This window comes from Anomaloglossus baeobatrachus, chromosome 11 (genome assembly GCF_048569485.1).
Source record: "Anomaloglossus baeobatrachus isolate aAnoBae1 chromosome 11, aAnoBae1.hap1, whole genome shotgun sequence".
Classification (NCBI taxonomy): Eukaryota; Metazoa; Chordata; class Amphibia; order Anura; family Aromobatidae; genus Anomaloglossus; species Anomaloglossus baeobatrachus.
In genome coordinates, this window is record NC_134363.1 from 101,496,998 (window position 1) to 101,518,395 (window position 21,398).

At 38.6% G+C, this 21,398-nt stretch overlaps 1 protein-coding gene across 1 annotated transcript in view; it reads right to left on the reverse strand.

Moving 5' to 3' along the window:
* Window positions 1–934: 934 nt before the first annotated feature.
* The window catches only part of LOC142257230 (sacsin-like), an 84,045-nt gene continuing 63,581 nt past the window's right edge, over window positions 935–21,398 (reverse strand). The window contains exons 6-7 of the mRNA XM_075329383.1: window positions 17,738–17,826; window positions 935–11,905 (exon numbers count right to left, since the gene is read on the reverse strand). Of these exons, the coding sequence (XP_075185498.1) occupies window positions 1,107–11,905; window positions 17,738–17,826 (10,888 nt within the window). The 3' untranslated portion in view covers window positions 935–1,106. The remainder of the gene's footprint in view (window positions 11,906–17,737; window positions 17,827–21,398) is intronic.

Consider the following 21,398-nt stretch of genomic DNA (forward strand, 5'->3'; position numbering starts at 1 on the left):
GGGAACCTACGCCATTTTATTTTACACTGCAGTTTAAGGCCGCTTGCAGCCAATCACAAGCGCTGTTCGAGAGGGTGTGGGCGTGGTCTACCGGCAGCCAGAGCCGTTGGTAGTCGGGAAACTAGTGAATATGTATCAGCGGACTGATCAGCGGACACAGAAGTAAATCGGGTTCACTCATCACTATTCAAATGCTATGTGGTGGTTTTGTAAATTTTGTTGGCAAATGAGAAATTGCTGATGAACTTTGAACCCTTCTAACTTCCTAACAAAAAAAAAATATATGTTTCAAAAATTGCACTGATGTAAAATAGACATGTGGGAAATGTTATTTAGTAACTATTTTGTGTGACATAAAAGATTTAAGAGAATAAAAAAAATCTAATTTTGAAAATTGTGAAATTGTCAAAAGTTTGCAAAAGAAATTCCAATATTTTCACAATTAAAAGCAAAAAATATGAGCCTAAATTAAAATGTTGCGAAAAAACACTCAGAATCACCGGAATCCGTTGTAGCATTCAAGAGTTATTACCTCATAAAGTGGCACTGGTCAGAATAACAAAAAATGGCTGGGTCATTAAGATGAAAATTGACTCGGGGGGTGAAGGGGTTAAAAAAAAGTTAATATTTTAAATTCAAAAAAAGAAAAGAAAAAATTTTTTTTTTTTTTTAAACGACAGTCCGTTCATAAATTGAGTTGTTTTGGGCACAAATATTAATGAATACGCCCATGAATTAATAGGATAATGAGTTCTATTTTTATTTATTTTTTTTTTAAATGTCAATAAATCTTATGTGGAAATTGGTACTATATGAAAAAAAAAAAAAAAATCACAAACGTCATGTTTTTTTTCTATGTAGCTTTTTTCCTGTATTTAAGCAACACACGAACTACATGATAGTATGCATATTAAATGTTTTACTTCAATTGGTTTGTAAGAATATAAAATTTTGTAATTTTTACATACATACTGGAATGATCAATTTGTAACTTAGTATATTGGCAATATATTTTCAAACTAGTAGAAAAAATACAAATAGTAAAATACAGTACAGAAAAATCTAAACATTAGGAACTATTTGAAAAACGTATTCCATTTTTTTTCTCATATGACAACATAACCCTCTATCTTTTTTACAACTTGTTTAACTACAGCGATCACCTTTTCTTCTTCAGCTGGGTGTAAACAGGTATTGGGGATACCCGGTGGAGTGTAGGAGCTCGGATACTGCGTTCGTTCTTTGTCCACTCCAGATGCTTTCAGTTGACTCACGTCATCGCGAAGGCTTTGAAGGCTGCTACAGTAAGAGGATACCTTTGTTGCTAAACAAACAATAGTGTCATCTTTGTTTATTTTTCCTACTTTAATGTACTGTGCAGCAAATAAAGCTTTCTGTATAGCCTGGTGTACTTTGTAAAATACCCACTCTGTATGGCCATGACCAACATCATGTTCTGCAGCTTTAAGATCACATAATGCCTGCCTTAACCACCTGTCGGCTTCTTCAGGTTTTGGGTGGGTGGCTGTGCTGTAGTATCCCCAAAAATCATAATTACATCTGGTTGTTCTGGAAAAATGTTCACGGTTGTTCCTGTGGTTGAATGCTTGACTGTCCCATTGTGCCCAAGAGTTGAACAAACCGCCAGCATTTCTAGTATGATAGGTTGATGATGGTGAGCCATGATGGATTTTTCTGGACCCCAATTCCTTAATTCTGTACTGAAGATATTTGCAAATTTCTGTGTAAAGTTCCTCTTGGGCCATGTTTTTGTCCGGATGGTATTTCAGATAAAGTCGTCTTATGGCCCGCCTGCGTTCACTTTCAGGCAATCCCCATATTTTGGTCAAATAAAGATCAACCTCTTTTTTAATATGGTCAATGGAAGAATTCTGAATGTTTGACTGCATTTGAGGTTGAGGATTTCCAAGGAACAGAAGAGCTTTTGTGGTTTGGCCTGCAGATCTTTTGAACTGATATAAATCAAAAACACCAACCTCAATGTTATCTTTTTGACCAATGTCTATAAGATACATTTCAACTTCACAGCTTCCAAAAATCTTTTGACCAAGTTCCTCAACAATCACAGCATATAAATAAGATTCCTCTTCGGTGGGAATCATGTAACCCACGTAGTCACCAACTTTGAATGTATTTGTGATGCTCATATCCAAACAATCATACCATTCAGTAGAAATTTTGTCACCTGGCCTTGGTAAAGAAAAAGTACTTTGAGTACTAATCTTATTCCACAAATCATTGTCTTTGAGTAGGTCAGTTATTTCATTGGGATCACCACAGGAAAGCATTTGTGTAACAACTTCTAATGAGGTCATTGTCAATTCTTTTCTTAGCAGATTGTTTATTTCATGTGCAAGAACTTGTGCAACTCGAATCAGCTTTGGAGTCTGCATTGAGTCAGTATGTTTAAAATATATTTGACAACCATTTTCTTTGTTTTTTGTTGCAAACACTGTTTTTTTCATTTGAGTACCATCCAAAGGTTTATCGTCATACATTAATATAGTTTGCAAATTAGCACAACATATTATTTCTATTGTTCCGAAGAGAAGGTTCCAGTTCCTTCCAGCCTCCTCCTGCATAATTTTTCCTTTGCTTTGGTTTTGAAGAAGGCAAACCAAAGCTTCTTGAAATATTGAAGAGAAAAATAGTTTTTCAAACTTTAATTTTAATGGACATTCATCGCCATATGGGCACAGGTTTTCTGCATCAAAATTAAGAGACTCCATTGTAATATCCGAGAGAATCCTAGGGCAAATCTTTTTTGGTAAACATTCCAGAAGTTTTTCTTGTGGGTAAATGGGAGATGGCACTTGTATGCCTGCCATGCAAATAAATTTAAATACAGACTGCAATTTGTTTTCAATAAGAGGAGATCGGCAATTATTCAATACCAGGGTACTTGACTCATAGAGTTTACCATCCACAGCTAAAAGATGTAGAGAAGAAAGCTGTGTAGTATCTTTCTTTTCTCTTAATAAGTTGAAAATTTGTTTTGTAGATTCTAGAACAGTCTTTTTTAGATTTGCATGCAAAGATGTCTTATCTAATGTCTCTGTATAAATTGTTGAAAGTACATTGGCAAAATGGAGGACAGTTGGCTCAGCCTCAATGCCTACTTTTTGAAAGAGAATGCTAAAACATGCATTGTATGGAGACAACTTATACAAATATGGTGAAAAATGGTTTTCGTTGTGCAGATTGAAAACTACTTGTCTTGGTAATGCAATATTTTTTTCATCATTTACTAAAATGAATGGAACTTCCTTTAAAGGAGTAGTGTCAATTTTATCACCTTCATTTTGAAGAAAGGTATACATTTGTTTCAAAACCTTACTTCTGGTTTCCTGTAAGTCTTTGCTACTACATGAAACTTTGCATACATTTTTTATGTTGCCAATAAGTTTTCCACTAGGTGGCTCAAGCAGCACTCCACATTGTTTAAGAAATTCAGTGATGATCTTGCTGTATCCAAATTTGTTTTCAAGTAACGGCATGGACGTCCAAACCAATGACTCATAACCATTGCTCATCAGTAATGAACCATTAAGTGCAACTGTAGCAATTTTCTCTGTAAATGAAGGGTGCAATGCTTTTAGTTCAGTGCGAACTTCTAATGGAATGACAAAAGCAATTTTTCCCACTTCACCAGCAAATGTCCAGTCCATTTTATCAAAATGCATGGAAAATAAATACTTATACAATGCTTCAGCCTTGATCTTAAGTGACTGGAAAGAAGTATTCTCTCTTGCGTTGTTCTCAATCTCTGTTGCAAATTTAATAAAATCTGTTTCTGTAAGTGAACATTTCAATCCAAGATTTCGCAGAAGTATAAGTAATTTGTGATTAATTAATCTCTTTTCAAACATTTTCCAGAAAGAAGCAGGGATGAAATGCTCCTGAAGCTCTAAGATAGAAAACAGTTCTACTTCCCGATCATAGAAATAGGACACCCTTTGAAGTACTCCACGCTGATCTCTGATCAGTTTTACAGATTTGAGTGATGCGAAAATCTGATCCTTCTTATTTTGGAAACCATCACAATTTTGCAGTTGTATTACCATATATAATATGTGCAGTAACTGATTTTCATTGAAGATTGCAAGATCCACGAGAAGATGGTCAGCAAGTAATTCCAAGTCAGTAATTTTGGGGATTTTCATATATTTACAAACCATCATGTTGTGAGATTTATTTTTTAGGTAAATTGTTGAAGGATGGAGATCAGAAAGTTGAAAAGGTTCCAAGTTAAATGTTGTATTAAGCAGATAAATCTTTTTGCAGCTAAGCAAATTCTGCCTTTTGCCTTGAATCGTTTCAAACAAGGGCAAAGACTTGATCTTCTCAAATGAAATTCTGTTTTTTTCTGATGACAATTTATTTAAGATACAAAGCAGAAGCCCATCAAGTTCTGTTGGCTTCATATGTTTCCAGTTAAGATCATTTCTAGAACCCAGTTGTTCTAGCACCAGATCAAAATTGTCTGTGTTCAACGTGTAAGGCTTAAAATACGTAACAAAATAACTATCAATTACAGACCAATCCAAATCAGGAAATCCTAATTTCAAAAGGTACTCGTACATATCACTGTCGCTTGGAAAGCAAATATTTTTTAGACCAGTAAAAGGAAAAACAAATTTGTTATATTGTTTGCCAGACGACATTTGAAATTTGACTGGTACAATTGCCCATTGATCAAAAGTAGCAAGAATCTCAGCAAAAATGTCTTTTTCCTGACCAGCTTTTTGCACCCTTAATTCATCTTTAAAGAATAACCATAGAGTTTTCAGCCAACCAGCTGCATCTTGCGAAAGTGGAAGATTGGATACATCGGTTCTTGAAGACATTTCATACATTGGACCCAGGTGGTTCTTAACTAAAGAAGCAGAACTCTTTATATCTAAATGTCTAACAAAGCCATATTTTTCTGAAGGAGAACTATCCCTGTATTTTATGAATTCACTGCTTGCATCAGGAAAAAGTGCAGAGAAATAAGAAGAAAATTTTGGTTTATCTTTGTCAAAGTAATGAAGCATGCTATCCACAGTAATTAGCAGAGGAACTCCTTGCAGATCAACTTTTTGTTTGTTATGGGATTTCAAGCAGAATTTTAAAAGGGAAATACAGTTGTCCTCCTTTTTGAATACAGAACTACTGACAGGGGCAGGTAGAGAAGCTCTACTGGGAAGTAAAGGAATTTTCTTCAAGAAACAGCATAGACTTTGTGGGTTTAATTCAATGATCTCTACTCCAGCTGCTTTAAAAGCATTGCACACAACACCTCCATATGCCAGCAGCATGTTGATGTTCAGGAGTACATGTTCAATATCTTTGATTTCTTCTGGAACTACAAAGAATGGTTCTTCAGTGATGGAGGATTTTCCAATGTTTGACCATTCAACGATTACAATATTTTTATTAGATATTTTTTCTGTATTTTTCTTGTAAACAGGAATTATTTGCAATCTTTGCTTAAAGATGGTTAAATAGACTTGCTTAATTACATTTTTCCACAACGGTGGCACATGTTCAGTATTTGTAGGGAAAAATGATAGATAATAATCAAGGAATAGCCTGCAGGAGTCAAAACTTTGAAAATGTAATAATTTTCTTGAAAATTCTTCATGTAAACATTCAAGAAGATAGCAGTATAGTGGTACTGTAACATTTGATAGGAGAAATATGTTCCATAAAGTCTTTTGGCTATTGCCATCCTCTTTGCAAATATTTCTACGTGCTGCATCCACAATAAAATTTGCATTTATGTGTACTGGGAGACCTGTTTCTAGAGGAAGAGGCAAAGTACAGAAAGCCCTACCTTCTATTGATTTATTAAAACAAGCAGCTATTGAGCCATGTGGTACAAGGATTTGACGGAAATTGTTTGACATCTCCTTTAAAGTATTTAAATCATTCACACTTTCAACTCCCAGTTGTCTAACTATAAGCCAGCGGGTGGTAGTGTTCGAACTGCTGCATTTTATTTCAACCTTTGATGATATTCTCATATATGGTAAGCTTCCAGATAAATCACCCTCACTCTTATTACTGTTGGAAAGTCTTTGTTGAAACGAAGATATTTCTTTTGAATGCATCTCGTCAATTTTAGTTTCAATAGAAAATTTCTCTTCCACAATTCCTGTGCTTGAAATTTCTGAGAAAATTATTTTTCTAATATGATTTAAAAACAGAATCATATCCACATCTTTATCAAGTTCTTCACACATATGTCTGATCTCTTCGATCGATGAAGTTTGGTCACTTATTTGGGATTTTGACACGGTGTTTGCCATTCTTAGTGGTAAGCGGAAAATTGTTCCTTCTTGTAGATTGAACATGGATGGTAGAAAAGTGTCATAAACATCTTGAAATGTCCCTTTGAATTCATTATTAACATTAAACATTGCGCCTGGGCTGGTATCCTCAGAATTTTCCAAAAACATAAGGTTGGGATCAAAGACACACATTATGGTATCAGCACTTACTAAAGAAGGACAATCTGTTATGTGGTAGACAGAATTAAAGCCAAGTCCAAACTTTCCTGTTTTGTCTAAAAGATGTTCCTTGCCACCAATACCAAGATGTTGAATTCCATCAATATCTTTAGAATTAAATGTTCTGTTGTTGTAAACACAAAGGGCAGGACCTTGTAGTGGGTGCCATTCTTGTCCAAACACTCTTCTTGTTTTATGCTTTCTGCTGTCTAACACAAAATGAATTTCAGTAGCCTCCGCATCATCTGAATTCTGAAGCAGCTCTTTAAGTATATCTTTTTTCAAAGAATATTCCTTCAAAATATTTTTGATGCGCGTAGTAATTTTTTCTTTTGGGCCAAATTGGGAAGACCATTTGGAAAGATTTGAAAGTTTTAATTTTTGAAGTGTATGATGGATTCTGGTTTTGACTCCCAATTGTGAAACCACTGCTCGAGGAATTCGTTCATTACAGAAATTAAGTTCTTTTTCACAGGGAAGCCATGGAGTGTCATTGTAAAAGATTTTGTCTACATGGCGTAATATACAGTTTAGGTCTGGTACAAAGATTTGACTTGTGTCAAGTGAATTACTTAAATTACTATCTGGTATTTTCTCAAGGCAATGACTTATCAAATTTACTACCATAGTAAGTTCATTTTGTGAAAGTGGGTTTCCTTGATGATTTATAGCAATTTGTTCCAAGATGGAAAAGTAATGGCGAAAGGAAAATTCCTTGCATATTTCAACACTATCCCACAGTTTTTCAAAATTTCCAAAATGTTTTGGTAGTTTATACAAATAAGGGGCAGCATCAAAAGGAATTTTGTGTGCAACCATATCCACTTGTACAAATTCATTATCAATGAACACAAAAGGGAAAGCAGAAGCTTCTTCCTTTATAAGGCCAGCAAGGCTCGGTTCCTTTTTTAGGAGTTTATTCAAATAATTGTAACACTCTTTTGTAATGTGAAACGACTCATCGTTGTTCAGCAAATTCACTCCTTCAGAAGCTTTCTGTAGTTGAGACATAACAACCTGGAGAGAAGGTTGACGATCAATGCCAAGGAAAGACATCACATTTTTAGTCAATTTAAGGTCTAGCAAATACGGTGGGCTGAGGATTGGCTGAATCATACAGACAAGAGCCTTATGTTTGTAGTGATACAGATCTTTTGCATTCATTAAAGTTAGATCTTTTAGATCAGTAGCATTGCTTTGTGGAGGCACTACAGGAAGGAAAACAATGTCTCTAAAGCCTTTGTTATCAATGGGACCATGCTCTTGAAGGAGATCATTTAATAGTTCCAGTATGCAAACAATTTGTTTTAATGCCTTCTTACGATCATATTTCCAGGTATTTTTTATTTTACATGCTCTCAATATCAGTTCTGTTAGAGGTAGTTTGTCCTTCAGTAAACCTAGCATATGCAGAGATTCTAACCTCTCCAGTTCAAGGAATTCTGAGCCATGAGGAAAACATCCTTCTTCTGGGTCATACAGTGCTGACACTTTTCCATTTGGGTGCACCAGATTTGTTATAAATTGTAAGTTGGCATGCAAAGATGATGGAATGCAAGGTTTTAACAGCAATAAACTATTAATCTGTCTATTTTTAAGATCAATGGCATAAATGATTAAGGCATTGCGGTCTTCTCTCTCCAGACGGTGCAGATTTTCAAATACTATCTCCCTGTAGAATCTTTCAAAGTTGTAAAAGTTTTTTTCTAGCTCGCTATAGCCGTTACTCACACTGAAGCTGTGTTTTACCCAGTCTGGCAGGTCAACTGCCAAGTATGGTTTTTTTAGATGAATGGAAAATACTTTTCTGGCAAGTTTTTCTATGGGTTCATCCTTGAACATTGACAAATCTAGAAAGCACGCATGTTCTATTGTGCAACATTTTTTCCCATTGTTAAACAGATGAGGTAAAGAGTTCTCTAGCCCAAAGGCTATTGCATGGTAAAAGCTTTTGACAAGTTCCAAGAAACGAGAGTTCACTTTTGTGATGTCAGGCCAAAATGTGTAATAGTAGTAGTCCTCTAGATCGCCAATTTCATTCAACGCTTGTAACTGCAGTAATGCAGTTATAACAGCAACTATCACGGCATCGCAGAGTAAATGTTTATTCCATTCACCTTTTGCAGTTGTCTCCCATAAGGTTTTCCTATTTGACATAACAGAGAAGGTTCCATTGATATGAAACGGCAGTCCAGTAGAAACTGGAAGGGGAAGGAAACAGAACACCAAACCTGTAAAATCTTCTAGATTAGAGGTCCATTTTCCAGTGCTATCACTTTTCTTCAAAGGAAGAGCAACTCCAGCAATTGGAGGACAAAATATTTTTTCATTTTTTATTACACTCTTGACAGATTCTTTTACTCCAAGGCCGGACTGTATTATATAGAATTTTGTGCCAGTTATGTTACTTTTCTGTGTGGAAATTGATATGATGTTTGTGCATTTAAAATCAGAGCTATCAATATGCTCACATAGTTGTTCAGATGCATTGGATTGCTCATGTTGTAGTGGCAAGTCTTGGGAAACTTGCAGTTTTTGAATTATTTCTTTTTGAAGATGTACTTTTGTGGTATAACATCCAGGACGAAGGTCATTAGACAAAAAACCTAAACTTACTTCTTTTACATTTTTTAAGAAAATTAAAAGAGTTTCTGAAGAGTTTTCAAAATCCAACATAAACAAGTTGATCTGTTCTTCTCCAAATGTTTGGCAACAAATTTCTGTGGTTTTAGCTTCTTCTTCTGTTCGAAATGGGAGACGAATTAGTGTTCCATTAAAGTAAAAAGGCTGTGCAAGTGTACAACCAAACACATTAGCGTATGGCTGAAATTGGTCAGAAAATATATCAAGCAGCTCAGAATTATTTTGAAGATCCAACTTCATGCCTGGATTTCTCTGTGAAATGTGTTTTTGTAGGTGGTTTGCATTTGGGTCAAATATCAGAACTTTTGATCCACTCATTATAGAAGGTACATCTGTTATATGGTACACAGTGTTGAATCCTAAACCAAATTTGCCAATTTTCTGCACCTGGGTTTCTTTAGTGGCTGCTCCAATGCGTATAATATTGGTAAAATCGGCATCCGTAAATTTATTGTTGTTGTAAGACCATAGTGCTGGCCCATGACAACTGTCCATTCCAGGGTCTATTAATTTCTTCCTCACTTCAGAGTTCTGTCTCATATCTACTAAAAAATGGCAGGCTGTTGCATCTGCGTCATCTGCATTCTGTATCATTTCTTTGAAAAGTTCTACATGTTCACTGTATTCTCGAAGGATATTTTTTATTCTTAGAGTCACTGGCTCAGAAGGTCCCCAGGGATCAAAAAACTCTGGCCTCAATATCTTGGTGCTTAGAAACGGAATATTCAGGTATTTGGCTGTAGCCATGGAAATTTCTTCATGTACAAAATCAAAGTCCATATAATTACCAGAAGCATTGGTTAAATACTTTTTCTCCATGTCACAATACAAAGTTTTTGACAATGGTTTAAGGGTAAAACACTCTTTGTCAGATTGCACTGGTATAGGGAGCTCATCTGTTCCACTTACAGAGTTAACCTTCATCCAGTCTAAGATGGAAATTACAAGCTTCAAGTGTTTGGGAGATGCAGAATCTGGATCTTTCTTGTCATTACAATCTTTTAGTGTAGACAGAATGCGAACGACTTCATTGGGTGGTAATGTACTTTTTACTCCACATCTAGTGAAAAGGTTTTTGTAAGGTAAAAAGTCAGGTGACACTTTATTGACATATGAGGAAAGATCCAAGCCTCCAGGGTAACATAAAACGGTCTCATCTGGGAAAGAGAAATCATCTTCAGTCCATATCACAACTCCATTGAGTAGATCACTATGAAAATGTTTAATATGATCTTGTATATACTTGTAAATGTCGTGGAGTTTCCTATAAAAGGAGTACTGGTCCACTGACTTGTAGTTAAGACTGAGTGCTTTAAGATTTTCAACAACTTTTTCAGGAGGTGGAAGGTCATTTAAGCCAAGAAGATAATTTGCATTTTCAATAAAGCGGTTAGTTAGAGGCATTGAAAGGTCAACTATATTACAGTATTTCATACTTCTCATATTTTTTGGCTCAATTAGTGTACTGTTCGAACTCCCACAAACAGGGACCCAAGAATGGCTACAGAGTACCTTTAAGTTCTGTGAGTTAAACTGTGTTAAAACCTCAGTGTTGTTGCAAACCTCAATGAGCGCATCAGCTTTTTTAAAGGAAGAAGGTACATTCTCATCTTGACTTAATTGTTGAGCAATTTTCATCACTTCCTTTGGTGTGATCTTATGGATGGAATCTATCAAGCCTAACATTCTTAGTGACATCAGTATTGAATCTTCGTGGTAGTTTTCCGGTGGAAATTTATCAGACTCAAATAAAATTCTCAATGTGTCGATTTTAGGATCGTAAAGGACAGATGGTGGTTGAAGATAACCATTGCAAGGTATAAAGCCAAGGTTTCTGCACATATATTTCAGTTTTTCACTCTGAGTGAATAATGCATATCCATTTCTCAAAATCCAGAACATCACGCATTGAACTTCACTTTGATTATTAATGTAAGAGCCTTTTTGAATAGCTTTAACCAACAGCAAAGCAACGTCTACTGCATTTAGAAGTTTAATGTTCATCAGTTGTAGTAGCCTCCTATCAGATTCATCTCTACATTGTATCATAACATCTGGGAACACTAAGTTGTCTGGTACAGATGGAACAGTGTTGGAGTCCAATGCAATCAAGCACCAGGAAGCTGCCAGCTTTGAATGAGCAGATGTAATGGTTTGGACACTACAAAAGATGGGCAACTGGTGTAAAATATCCAGTTCAGATAAGGAGAATTTGTAAGCTTGAGAAAACTTGTCACAAAATCTCTTCATATTTTCATTTGAGTCATTCTTGAAGGCTTCCAAAATTTGATTAAGATCCAAGTTGGAAAGTGCTTTTAGAATATTATTTGGTGTTGGAGTCAATATGAACAAATGAAGGTTTTTGTGCCACATCCAAGCATTCTTGTCTCGTATTACAGTGCAGCCAGCTTTCTCCAGTAGTACAGTTATGCTCTCTGTGATGTTGTGGCCATCATTGTTTTGAAAAAGAATTGTTTGCTTCTTCAACCTTGCAAGTAAAATGTCATTCGAATGTCCATTGATTAGTGATAAAGGTACAATTGGCTGGTTCTCAAAGAAATGCAAGATGTCATCGTATTGCTGGAGGAAGGTCCAGATTTCAATAATCCATTGTACAGGTGGGTTATCAGAATCTCGTGGATACCAGTGAAATTGGTTAGTACAATTCTGCCATTTCTGAGGAAGGGCCTCATGTAATGTCTTGTATATGACGTCTTTAGTCAAGCATACCAGATTCTTAAATGTTCCTGCAAAAAAAATAAATGAGAAACTATAATTAAAAAAATGTACAAGATAAGTTATTTCTCATACTTTACCTATTCTAACCCCTTTACCATCAATTGCAAGACTGGCTAAATACTAGTAAAATTATGGCTTCATATGTTGCATTTTTTTTTTTTTTTTACTAAGTTTTTGAAAATAACTACACTCTAAGTGATTATGATCTTGGTAGACAGCTTCAGACCAAATGAGCAATCAACAGGAAGTGAGTGGCAGCCACAGGGTCACTTCCTGTTGATTAACTAATGTGGTCTGAAGGCGGGGAGAGAAGCCGGAGGCGATTAGACATGGGGATCACGTGATTTCACAATGTCACGTGAGCCATGAACCATGGTTAACAGCAGCTATGGAACGGCGCCAGAAAGGAAGGTAAGTACAGAGTCTTTTAATGTAAATGGGGGAAACAAGAGGAAACAGAACGGTTTTGTCCAAGTAGTGGAAAAGCTGAAATTAATTTACGCAGGTAATTTGCCTTGAACACAAATATTGTGCCAATCAGGAACAGCCAAAGTATTTTGATGTTTGCCTGCGATTACATTAGAGGGACAAAGCACAGTTGTATCATTCCAAGGGTCTAATTATGTACACATGGAAAATGAAATAATGGGTTTATATAGGTTCACAGATACATCATCATTTACCAAAACATTGGCAAAGAATTAATAATTAAATATTTATGTTTGGTGCCCAGCAAGCTGGTTGTCCATGATTTTTCAGAATACTATTGCGGTGTCGGAATATGATAGGAACAGACATACTGCACATTGTTATTAGTAAGAGTTACACGGTAACACTGGAGTGTTGGACTGAGCTGCCCAGGGCCCACCGGTAACACTGACTCTGGGGGCCACCGTTCAGCTACCCCATTCACAAATGTTTGTGTACTATGTAATAATGCACTGGGTAGCTTGTTGAGTGAATGATCAGATGCTGCTTTTTTGTACATAGTGAATATTGTAATGGGGCCAAATTCTGCTCATATTGGGGGGTAAGTGGCTCACTCCAATGCAGAGGCCCACCAGGGAATCCCCTGATCCCTTGTGAGCCAGTCCAAGCCTGGCTGCTAATATAGATCTGGAATCATTGTTAGACGTGCACCGATAACGATATTGTACAAGTGCTGTCAGCGATCCCGCACTTTATTTTTTACAGCAAGTAGGGTTACCGGACACACTAAGACATTTATTGCTGCTAACAGAGCACGTTTCTCTGCTGTCAGTGTATTGTGAAGGTGCTGTCAGCGGTAACCACACTGTCACCAGGTTTTTGATATTTAATCTGAGAGCATCATTAAATATTGCAACAGACCTTGATTCCAAGGATGTGTGTTGTAGTTTCAATACCATCCGTGTTTTAGCAGCAGGAGATTAATCACTGCCTGACTAGGTCTCCTGTATATGCCAGATGATCTAATCCATGTAACCCCGCCCCTACCACTGATTGGCAGTATGCTCACTGCACAGAGTACACATGAAGCTGCCAGTCAGGGGTGTGGACTTGGTTATATACAGTTAGAGATCTGAGCACTGCTCTACATCTATAACAGAGAAAACCAGGATTGCAGCAAAACTGGTGTCAGCAGTCCAGTAAATGGCAAATTACTGGAATCGGATACTCAGCCATTACATATCGCTGCCCTCTGATAACAGCAAAAACGTGCTGACAGATTTCCTGTGCTTCTGACAGGCAGCAGAGCTACAGGACACACTGTAATCATGTCACAGATTGCCACCGATAGTGCACCCAATGTACTACTAGCTTATTATTTAATGAACATTACCTGTCCCACAATTTTTCTATTCCTACATAGTTCAGGGCATGTTAACACCTTCACTCCTAGGCAAGTTTTGCGCTGTTTTTCCTTTTCTTCCAAGAGCCATAAATATTTAAATTTTTCCATTAATATTGACATATGAGGGGTCGTTTTTTGTAGGCCAAGTTGTACTTTTGAATGAAACCATTAATTTTACCATATATTGTACTGGAAAATTAAAAAAAAAAATTCCAAGTGTGGTGATTGCAAAAAAAGTGAAATTTCACAATTGTTTTTTGGATTTTATTTATTTACCATGTTCACTATATGGTAAAACTGACCTTGCAGTAGGATTCTACAGGTCAGTATGAGTACACAGATACCAAACATGTTTTCTTTCAATTTAAGTAGTGGTAAAAAATTCTGAAGTTAGTAAAAAAATAAAAATTAAAAAAAAAAAAAAGTGCTTTTGGCTCCATTTTCCGAGACCCATAATATTTTGTTTGGGATCAAGGGCTAAGTGGTGGATTATTTTTTGCGCCCTAAGCTGATGTTTTTAATTGATACCCTTTTGGGGTAGATAAAACAAGAGTTGAACAAAATATTATATTTTTTTGCAATGTTGTTGCGGCCAAAAAACCCTTAATTCTAGAGTTATTTTTTTTCTTTACGCTGCTTACCGATAAAATAAATTAATCCTATGCTTTGATAGATCAGACATTTCTGAAAGAAGTGATACCAAATGTGTAGGGTTTATTTTTAATTGTTTTATTTTTAATGGGACGAAAGACGGTGATTTGAACTTGTGTGTTATTAAAAACTTTTTTTCTTCACTCTTTAATGAATTTTCTAGTCTTCTTAGGGGACTTGAAGCTGCGATCATCAGATTGCTTGTGCTGTGCAGAGAGGTGCATCAGCACTGCTCTGTACAGCAGAAATCTATGAAAGCCGGTTCGCAGCTGGTGTTCACAGGAAGTTTGTCATAACCGACACAGCGGTCATCAGCTGACCCTGGGCTGTCATGACAACCCATCCGCGCCCCATCTTCACGTCATGGGACCGCCGATGCGAGTGTGGAATGACAGTGGGATTTATCTGGTTATGGGTCAGCACACACCGAGTAATACGGAGCGAGTGGAATACGATAAAAATAAATAAAAAAAAATGCATTCCACTCGGACCAATATTACTCTATGGGTCCGCTCCCACGAACGATTATTTTCTCAGCGCTAATCGGACTGACAAAACAGTTGCAGCATGTTGCAGTTGGAATGCGATCCTGTTTAACTCGCACCCATACAAATCTATGGGGTGAGAGAAACATCGCACTGCACTCGCATTACACCGGTGTAACAAGTGCAGTGCAAGAATCGCATCAGCCGGCAACGAAGGATATAGGGAGATAAATCCCTCCCTCTCCTCCGCAGCGCCGGCCCTCCCCTCCACAGCTGTGGTCTGATCGCACGATCGGACCACAGTCGCATCACACTCGGCTTCCATTGTGCTGCAAGCGTGTGCAGAGTATCATGTGAGGACTCGCACAAATCCCTGTGTGGCCTCAGCCTAACTGTTGCGGGCAGATCTCCGATCCACCCTCGCTGTTACAGGCACATGGCGGCTGATCATCAATGTTTTTAACATTATTCTTTAACCCTAGAACGCATACCTGGGGCCTCGCAGGCCTGCTAGGATACTTGTTTTCTATTTTTTTTGTTTTATGCACATAATTATAATGGTTTGAAATATTCACATCTCAAATAAACTTTGAAAAGTATTTCTATTTGAGTTACTCCATGTTATTTGCACACAGGCCTAAAAGGCACCAGGTATGTGAAGGTGTAGATTTCTATTGTTGTGCATTCTAGGGTTAATACAAATTTAGCTTATTTTATCAATGTTTCTGTCACTCCTACTGTTTCAATTAGTACACTGATTGAATGTTGAGATTTCTGAACCTTTTTGAAGTGCTGTTTATCTTACCGGTGTTGGGACATTTTGGTATATTCAAATTTATAGAAGTTATCGGTGCATTTTGGACACTATACTGTATGTATATATAGCTCCTTGTACTTATGTAGGTTCCCCAAAACATAAATAGCAAAAATAAAATAAAAAAACCCTAACATTTGTATTGCCATTGGAGTAGTTGCCCGGTCTAATAAAATGTACAAATATTTATGTAATAAGACAAAATAACAACAAAACAAAAAAAACCCAACAGATTGAAATGCAAGAAATGCCTTTTTTAGTTTTCGCAGATACCCCATATGACATTATAATGCATTTTATAGGGATCAGAAAAAAGCCTGGTACGCAGAAAAACACAAGCCCTCCCACATCTGCACTGGTGGAAGAAAAAAAAAAAGTTACAGGTCTCAGAAAATGGCAAAAAACAGAAGGGTTTTTTTTTGTTTTACAAAGTTCAGAATCATATTCTTTTTAACCTCTAAAATATACAAGAATACATATAAGTTTGTTATTGTGTGAAGACTGAAGAGCCATGTTGCCAAGTCATTTTAATGTACAATAAACACTGTAAAAAGAAACCCAAAAAAAGACAATGGCGGAACTTTGTTTTTTCACTATTTCACCACACTTGGAATTTCTTTCCTGTATTTATGTACATCATATGGTAAAATGAACTGTGTCATTCATAACTACATCTCATCCAGCAAAAAATAAACTTTAAAACATTTTTTTATCACCGTCCTTAAAGAGTTAAATAGGACCCGTTACTTGCCATAAACATATAGGCTTTGTGCACATGTTGAGTATTTGGTTGCAGAAATGTTTGCACCATTTCTGCATCTCTTGGCAGGAAAAATGCAGCAGCAAAAAAAGTTGTTTTTGCATGAATTTGTCAAATTAAAGTAAAAACGATGAAAGTATTGACACGCTGCAAATTATTTTCTGCATCAAATCTGAAAGGCGAAAACACTCAGTGTGTGCATGATACTTCAGGATTCTTATTGAATTTGTTGGCATCAGGATTTGCTTGCTGTTTTGTGACAAATCTGCACTCAAAACGCATAAAAAAAGTGACAAAAATGCAACGTGCGTACACAGCCTTACACTGACGAGCAAAAGGGTAACAATGTATTGAACTTTTGACTTTCAGGCTCCATATCTCACCATCCACTACAATTTAGAACGGGAAACTACCTTCATTTTATAGTCAATCATCTTGGCTATTGCATACATAAATTTGACTTAATATGATTAGTTATGCAGATTCTTGTTATGTCACTGCATTGTTACAGTTTTGCTCCTGGTGGTGGAAACATATTTTTCTTTCTCTATACTACAAATTACAACCTGTTCTCACATTCCCTAATAGCTCAGTGTGTTATTGGGTTGATTTTCAAGTAAAAGATCATTGATTCGAATTGAGTATCTGTGAAGATTTGCCAAGAAAACAGCATCAACCAGCTGAACTGATAGGCCTGTGTTAGTTGCTCCAGACATGATAGACCTTGTCATGAGCTGACTTGTTGACTGTGATATTTTGCCTAGATATTTATGAAATTAACCTAATTACAAACTGAGCTCTTCTTAGGGAATGTGAGAACAGGTTGTAATTTGTAGGGTACAGGAAGAAACATTTTCCTCCACCAAGACCAAACCAGTTAACAATGAAGACCTAACAAGAATCCGCATAACCAATCATATGCTAAATAGCTGCAAGTCAAATTTATGTATGAGATAACCATCTCTAGAAAATAAAGGTCGTCTCAGGCTCCAAGTATATAGTGGATGGTGAGATATGGAGCCTGAAAATGAAAAGTTCAATACATTGTTACCCTTTTACTTGTCAGTATACTTTTTTAAAGTTGATCTAAATGTCAGTGTTCTCCCAAATCTGTTTTTTTTTTTTTTTTTGCTCCTGGGCTTCTCTGTTCCTTAGATTTCATTACCTACCCATCTTATATAAAAATATAGTCTCATTAGCCAAGGGGGCATGATCCTCAACTCTTGTCTATGAGAGACTTCATAAGGAAAACACAAGACACGTCCATTAGGTTTTAATCCGTATAAACGTACTTACTTGACTTTCCAATATTCACAAGAAACAAATGAAGATCATCAGGCAGGTCTTGTGGAATAAATCTTTGTGCAAGCCCAGGTAATAAGATCCTGTTAAAAATTAGAACATTTTAGCTTAACGTTTACACTTCAGCTGAGAAAAGCAAGTTCCACTTTTTATGTACTTTTTACCCCAATTAAAAACTTGTTTTCCTATAAGCAACAGTATAACACTTAAGGCCCCGTCACACTAAGCAACATCGCTAGCAACATCGCTAGCAACATCGCTGCTAACGAACAACTTTTGTGACGTAGCAGCGATGTTGCTAGTGATGTCGCTGTGTGTGACATCCAGCAACAACCTGGCCCCTGCTGTGAGGTCGTTGGTTGTTGCTGAATGTCCTGGGCCATTTTTTAGTTGTTGCTGTCCCGCTGTGAAGCACAGATCACTGTGTGTGACAGCGAGACAGCAACAACTAAATGTGCAGGCAGCAGGAGCCGGCTTCTGCGGAGGCTGGTAACCACAGTAAACATCGGGTAACCAAGAAGCCCTGTCCTTGGTTACCCGATATTTACCTTCGTTACCAGCCTCCGCCGCTCTCACTGTCAGTGCCGGCTCCTGCTCTGTGCACATGTAGCTGCAGGACACATCGGGTTAATTAACCCGATGTGTGCTGTAACTAGGAGAGCAGGGAGCCAGCGCTAAGCATTGTGCGCTGCTCCCTGCTCTGTGCACATTTAGCTGCAGCACACATCGGGTAATTAACCCGATGTGTGCTGTAGCCAGGAGAGCAGGGAGCCAGCGCTAAGCAGTGTGCGCTGCTCCCTGCACGTGTAGCTGCGTGCGCTGGTAACCAAGGTAAATATCGGGTTGGTTACCCGATATTTACCTTCGTTACCAAGCGCAGCATCTTCCATGCGGCGCTGGGGGCTGGTCACTGGTTGCTGGTGAGCTCACCAGCAACTCGTGTAGCCACGCTCCAGCGATCCCTGCCAGGTCAGGTTGCTGGTGGGATCGCTGGAGCGTCGCAGTGTGACATCTCACCAGCAACCTCCTAGCAACTTACCAGCGATCCCTATCGTTGTTGGGATCGCTGGTAAGTTGTTTAGTGTGACTGGACCTTTATCCACAGGATAGGTGAGAAATGTATGAGAGCCATAGGCTGCAAACAATGGGACTCCAATCAATCCTAAGAGGAGGGGCCCAATGACCCCTGTGTACACGAGTAGTGGTCCGCATGAATAATCATCATTCCATTCACTACTGTAGACTACTGTAGACTGATCAAGGTAGCCAAACAGTAGGTCCTATGAAAGCGATCTCACATGTCCACTATCACGCCACACAGATGGGATTTGCGGAACCCTTTTATAGGATCAGTGATGATTCTAGTGCTTTGAGCCCCAACAATGATACATTTTTCACCCATCCTATGATTAACAGGATACATTGAGCACATTGAGCAGAATGTCTGTTAGTCTTCCTGTAAACAAAGGGTGCACAACCTGAGACCATGGGGGCCCCCATGTGAGCTGTGATGTCATTCTGGGCGAGCCTCAAGTATCTGGTCATATACACGTCTATGCCTGGCCGTGTAAAGGTAAGACCGCACTTTGCGTTCTCCTACTTGCAGATCTAAATGCACGTTTTGGGCTTAATTGATTTGACCAAAGTTGCCTTTTTCTGAACTTTTAGCGCTGAAAACGCATGCGTATTTACCGCGTTTTAGATGCGTTTTCAGCGCTTTTTACATGCTTTTTCACCTGTGTTTTGACAGATGCGTTTTGAATATTAAGACACTGCTAAATAAAGATTAAATAGTCAAACAAAATAAAAAAAAGTGGAAAAAAAAGGAACACACATAGAATTGTAGAAATAATTTAATAGAAATATTTAATAAAATTATAGCGGTAATATACTATTTATTGGAAAAATAGGAAAAAATTAGTAATTTTCTTAAATTTAATTGTCGGACTATGTGTGTGTGTAAAGGGACATATGAAATCATTATTTTAATGTCAGAAAAGCATGCATTTTTGAAGTCCAAAACGCATGTTTTCTGCACATAAAAAGCAGGTAAAACGCAGGAATTTGAAGGATTCTTGATTTTTGCCATTTCTCATTGACTTCAATGTTAGCAAAACGCACCCAAAATGGCAAAAACAACTGACATGCTGCTTCTTTGAATGCATGTTTTTTGCCACAAAATATGCAAATTAAACGCTGCATTTAGAAACGCAAAGTGCGGTCTAGAAATCACCATTTTCCATTGACTTTGCTGGAAAATCAAAAAGCAGGCCATTTGGCATGAAAAAGGTGCTTCTCAAAACGGACCTAAAAAGCAGCTGAAACGCAGGTGGAAACGCAAAGTGCGGTCTTAGCCTAAAAGATAAGAAGATGGAGACAAGTGTCTCTGCTCTAGCATTGTGTATTAACCCCTTCACGACCGCGGGCAGTAAAATTCCGTCCTATTTTAACGTGACTTAACGAACAGGGACATAACTTTACTGCCTAAAGTTCATTCGATTGCCGTGGCCATAGCAACGGCTTTCAAATGATATCCCCTGCTGTTTCTTACAGCAGGGAACCTTTGCTTGACCCCAGGCGATGCCACCCCCCATAGGCGATTGATGTGATTGGCTGTTGAAATCGGAACCGCCAATCACATTGATCACACTGTTTTTGGCAAAAAAAAAATGCCCAAAATGGTGTGATCCGGTAAAATCCAGCTAGGACAGGGGCTGCAGCAGCTCCGATCATTGGCTGGAAGCCAGCAGACACGGTGCCCCCCACCTAGCACTGATTGGAGCGATCGTGCTATGACATGCAATCGCTCCAATCAGCGTGGAAAGGGGGCTGTCTGACCTGGCAGTGACCGCTCTCCCAAGGCTTGTTTTAGCCTGGAGAGCCCTCCCACAGCCATTCTGCGATGTGCATCCGCTGGGAGTTGTAGTGCCACGCTGCCCGCCGCCGCTTTCCAACCGCCTGATCACTGCTGCCGCCGCCACTTGATCTCTGCTGCCGCCGCCATCTTCACAGGTGCCCGACCTCTGCTGCCCCCCCTGATCTCTACTGCCCCCTGCCCCCCGATCTCTGCTGCAACCCCTCCCTGCCCCCCGATCTCTGCTGCCGTCGCCACCTTCGCCGGTGCGCGACCTCAGCTCAGCTGTGGCGTGATCTGTGCTGCTCCCCCGTGATCTGTGCTGCTCCCCCGTGAGCTCTGCTGCCCCCCCGCGATCTCTGCTGCCGTCGCCACCTTTCCCGGTGCACGACCTCAGCTCAGCCGCCGCGTGATCTCTGCTGCCCCCCCGATCCGATCTCTGCTGCCCCCCCCGATCTCTGCTGCCATCGCCACCTTTCGCTGCCTAATCTTTGCAGCCGCCACTGCCTGATCTGCCCCCATCCCCCCCCCTCTGATCGCTCTGTGCCACCCCCCCTCGTCGGCTTCTCCTGTCCCCCCCTCCCCGTCATCCCCTTGCCTGCTGCCGCTGCCTGGATCCTCCTGCCTGGGTGTCTGACGTCTTCATCATCCAGACTCATCTGCGTCCTTCCTGGGTCCTAGCTGCCTTCTGTACCTTCTGCAGTGACTGATATTCCTGCTGGTCCTGTGAGTATATATTTTTTTTTTTTCTCCCTATCCCTTGTTGTTTTTTTTGTACTTCATCTGTCTGTGCGTCCTGCA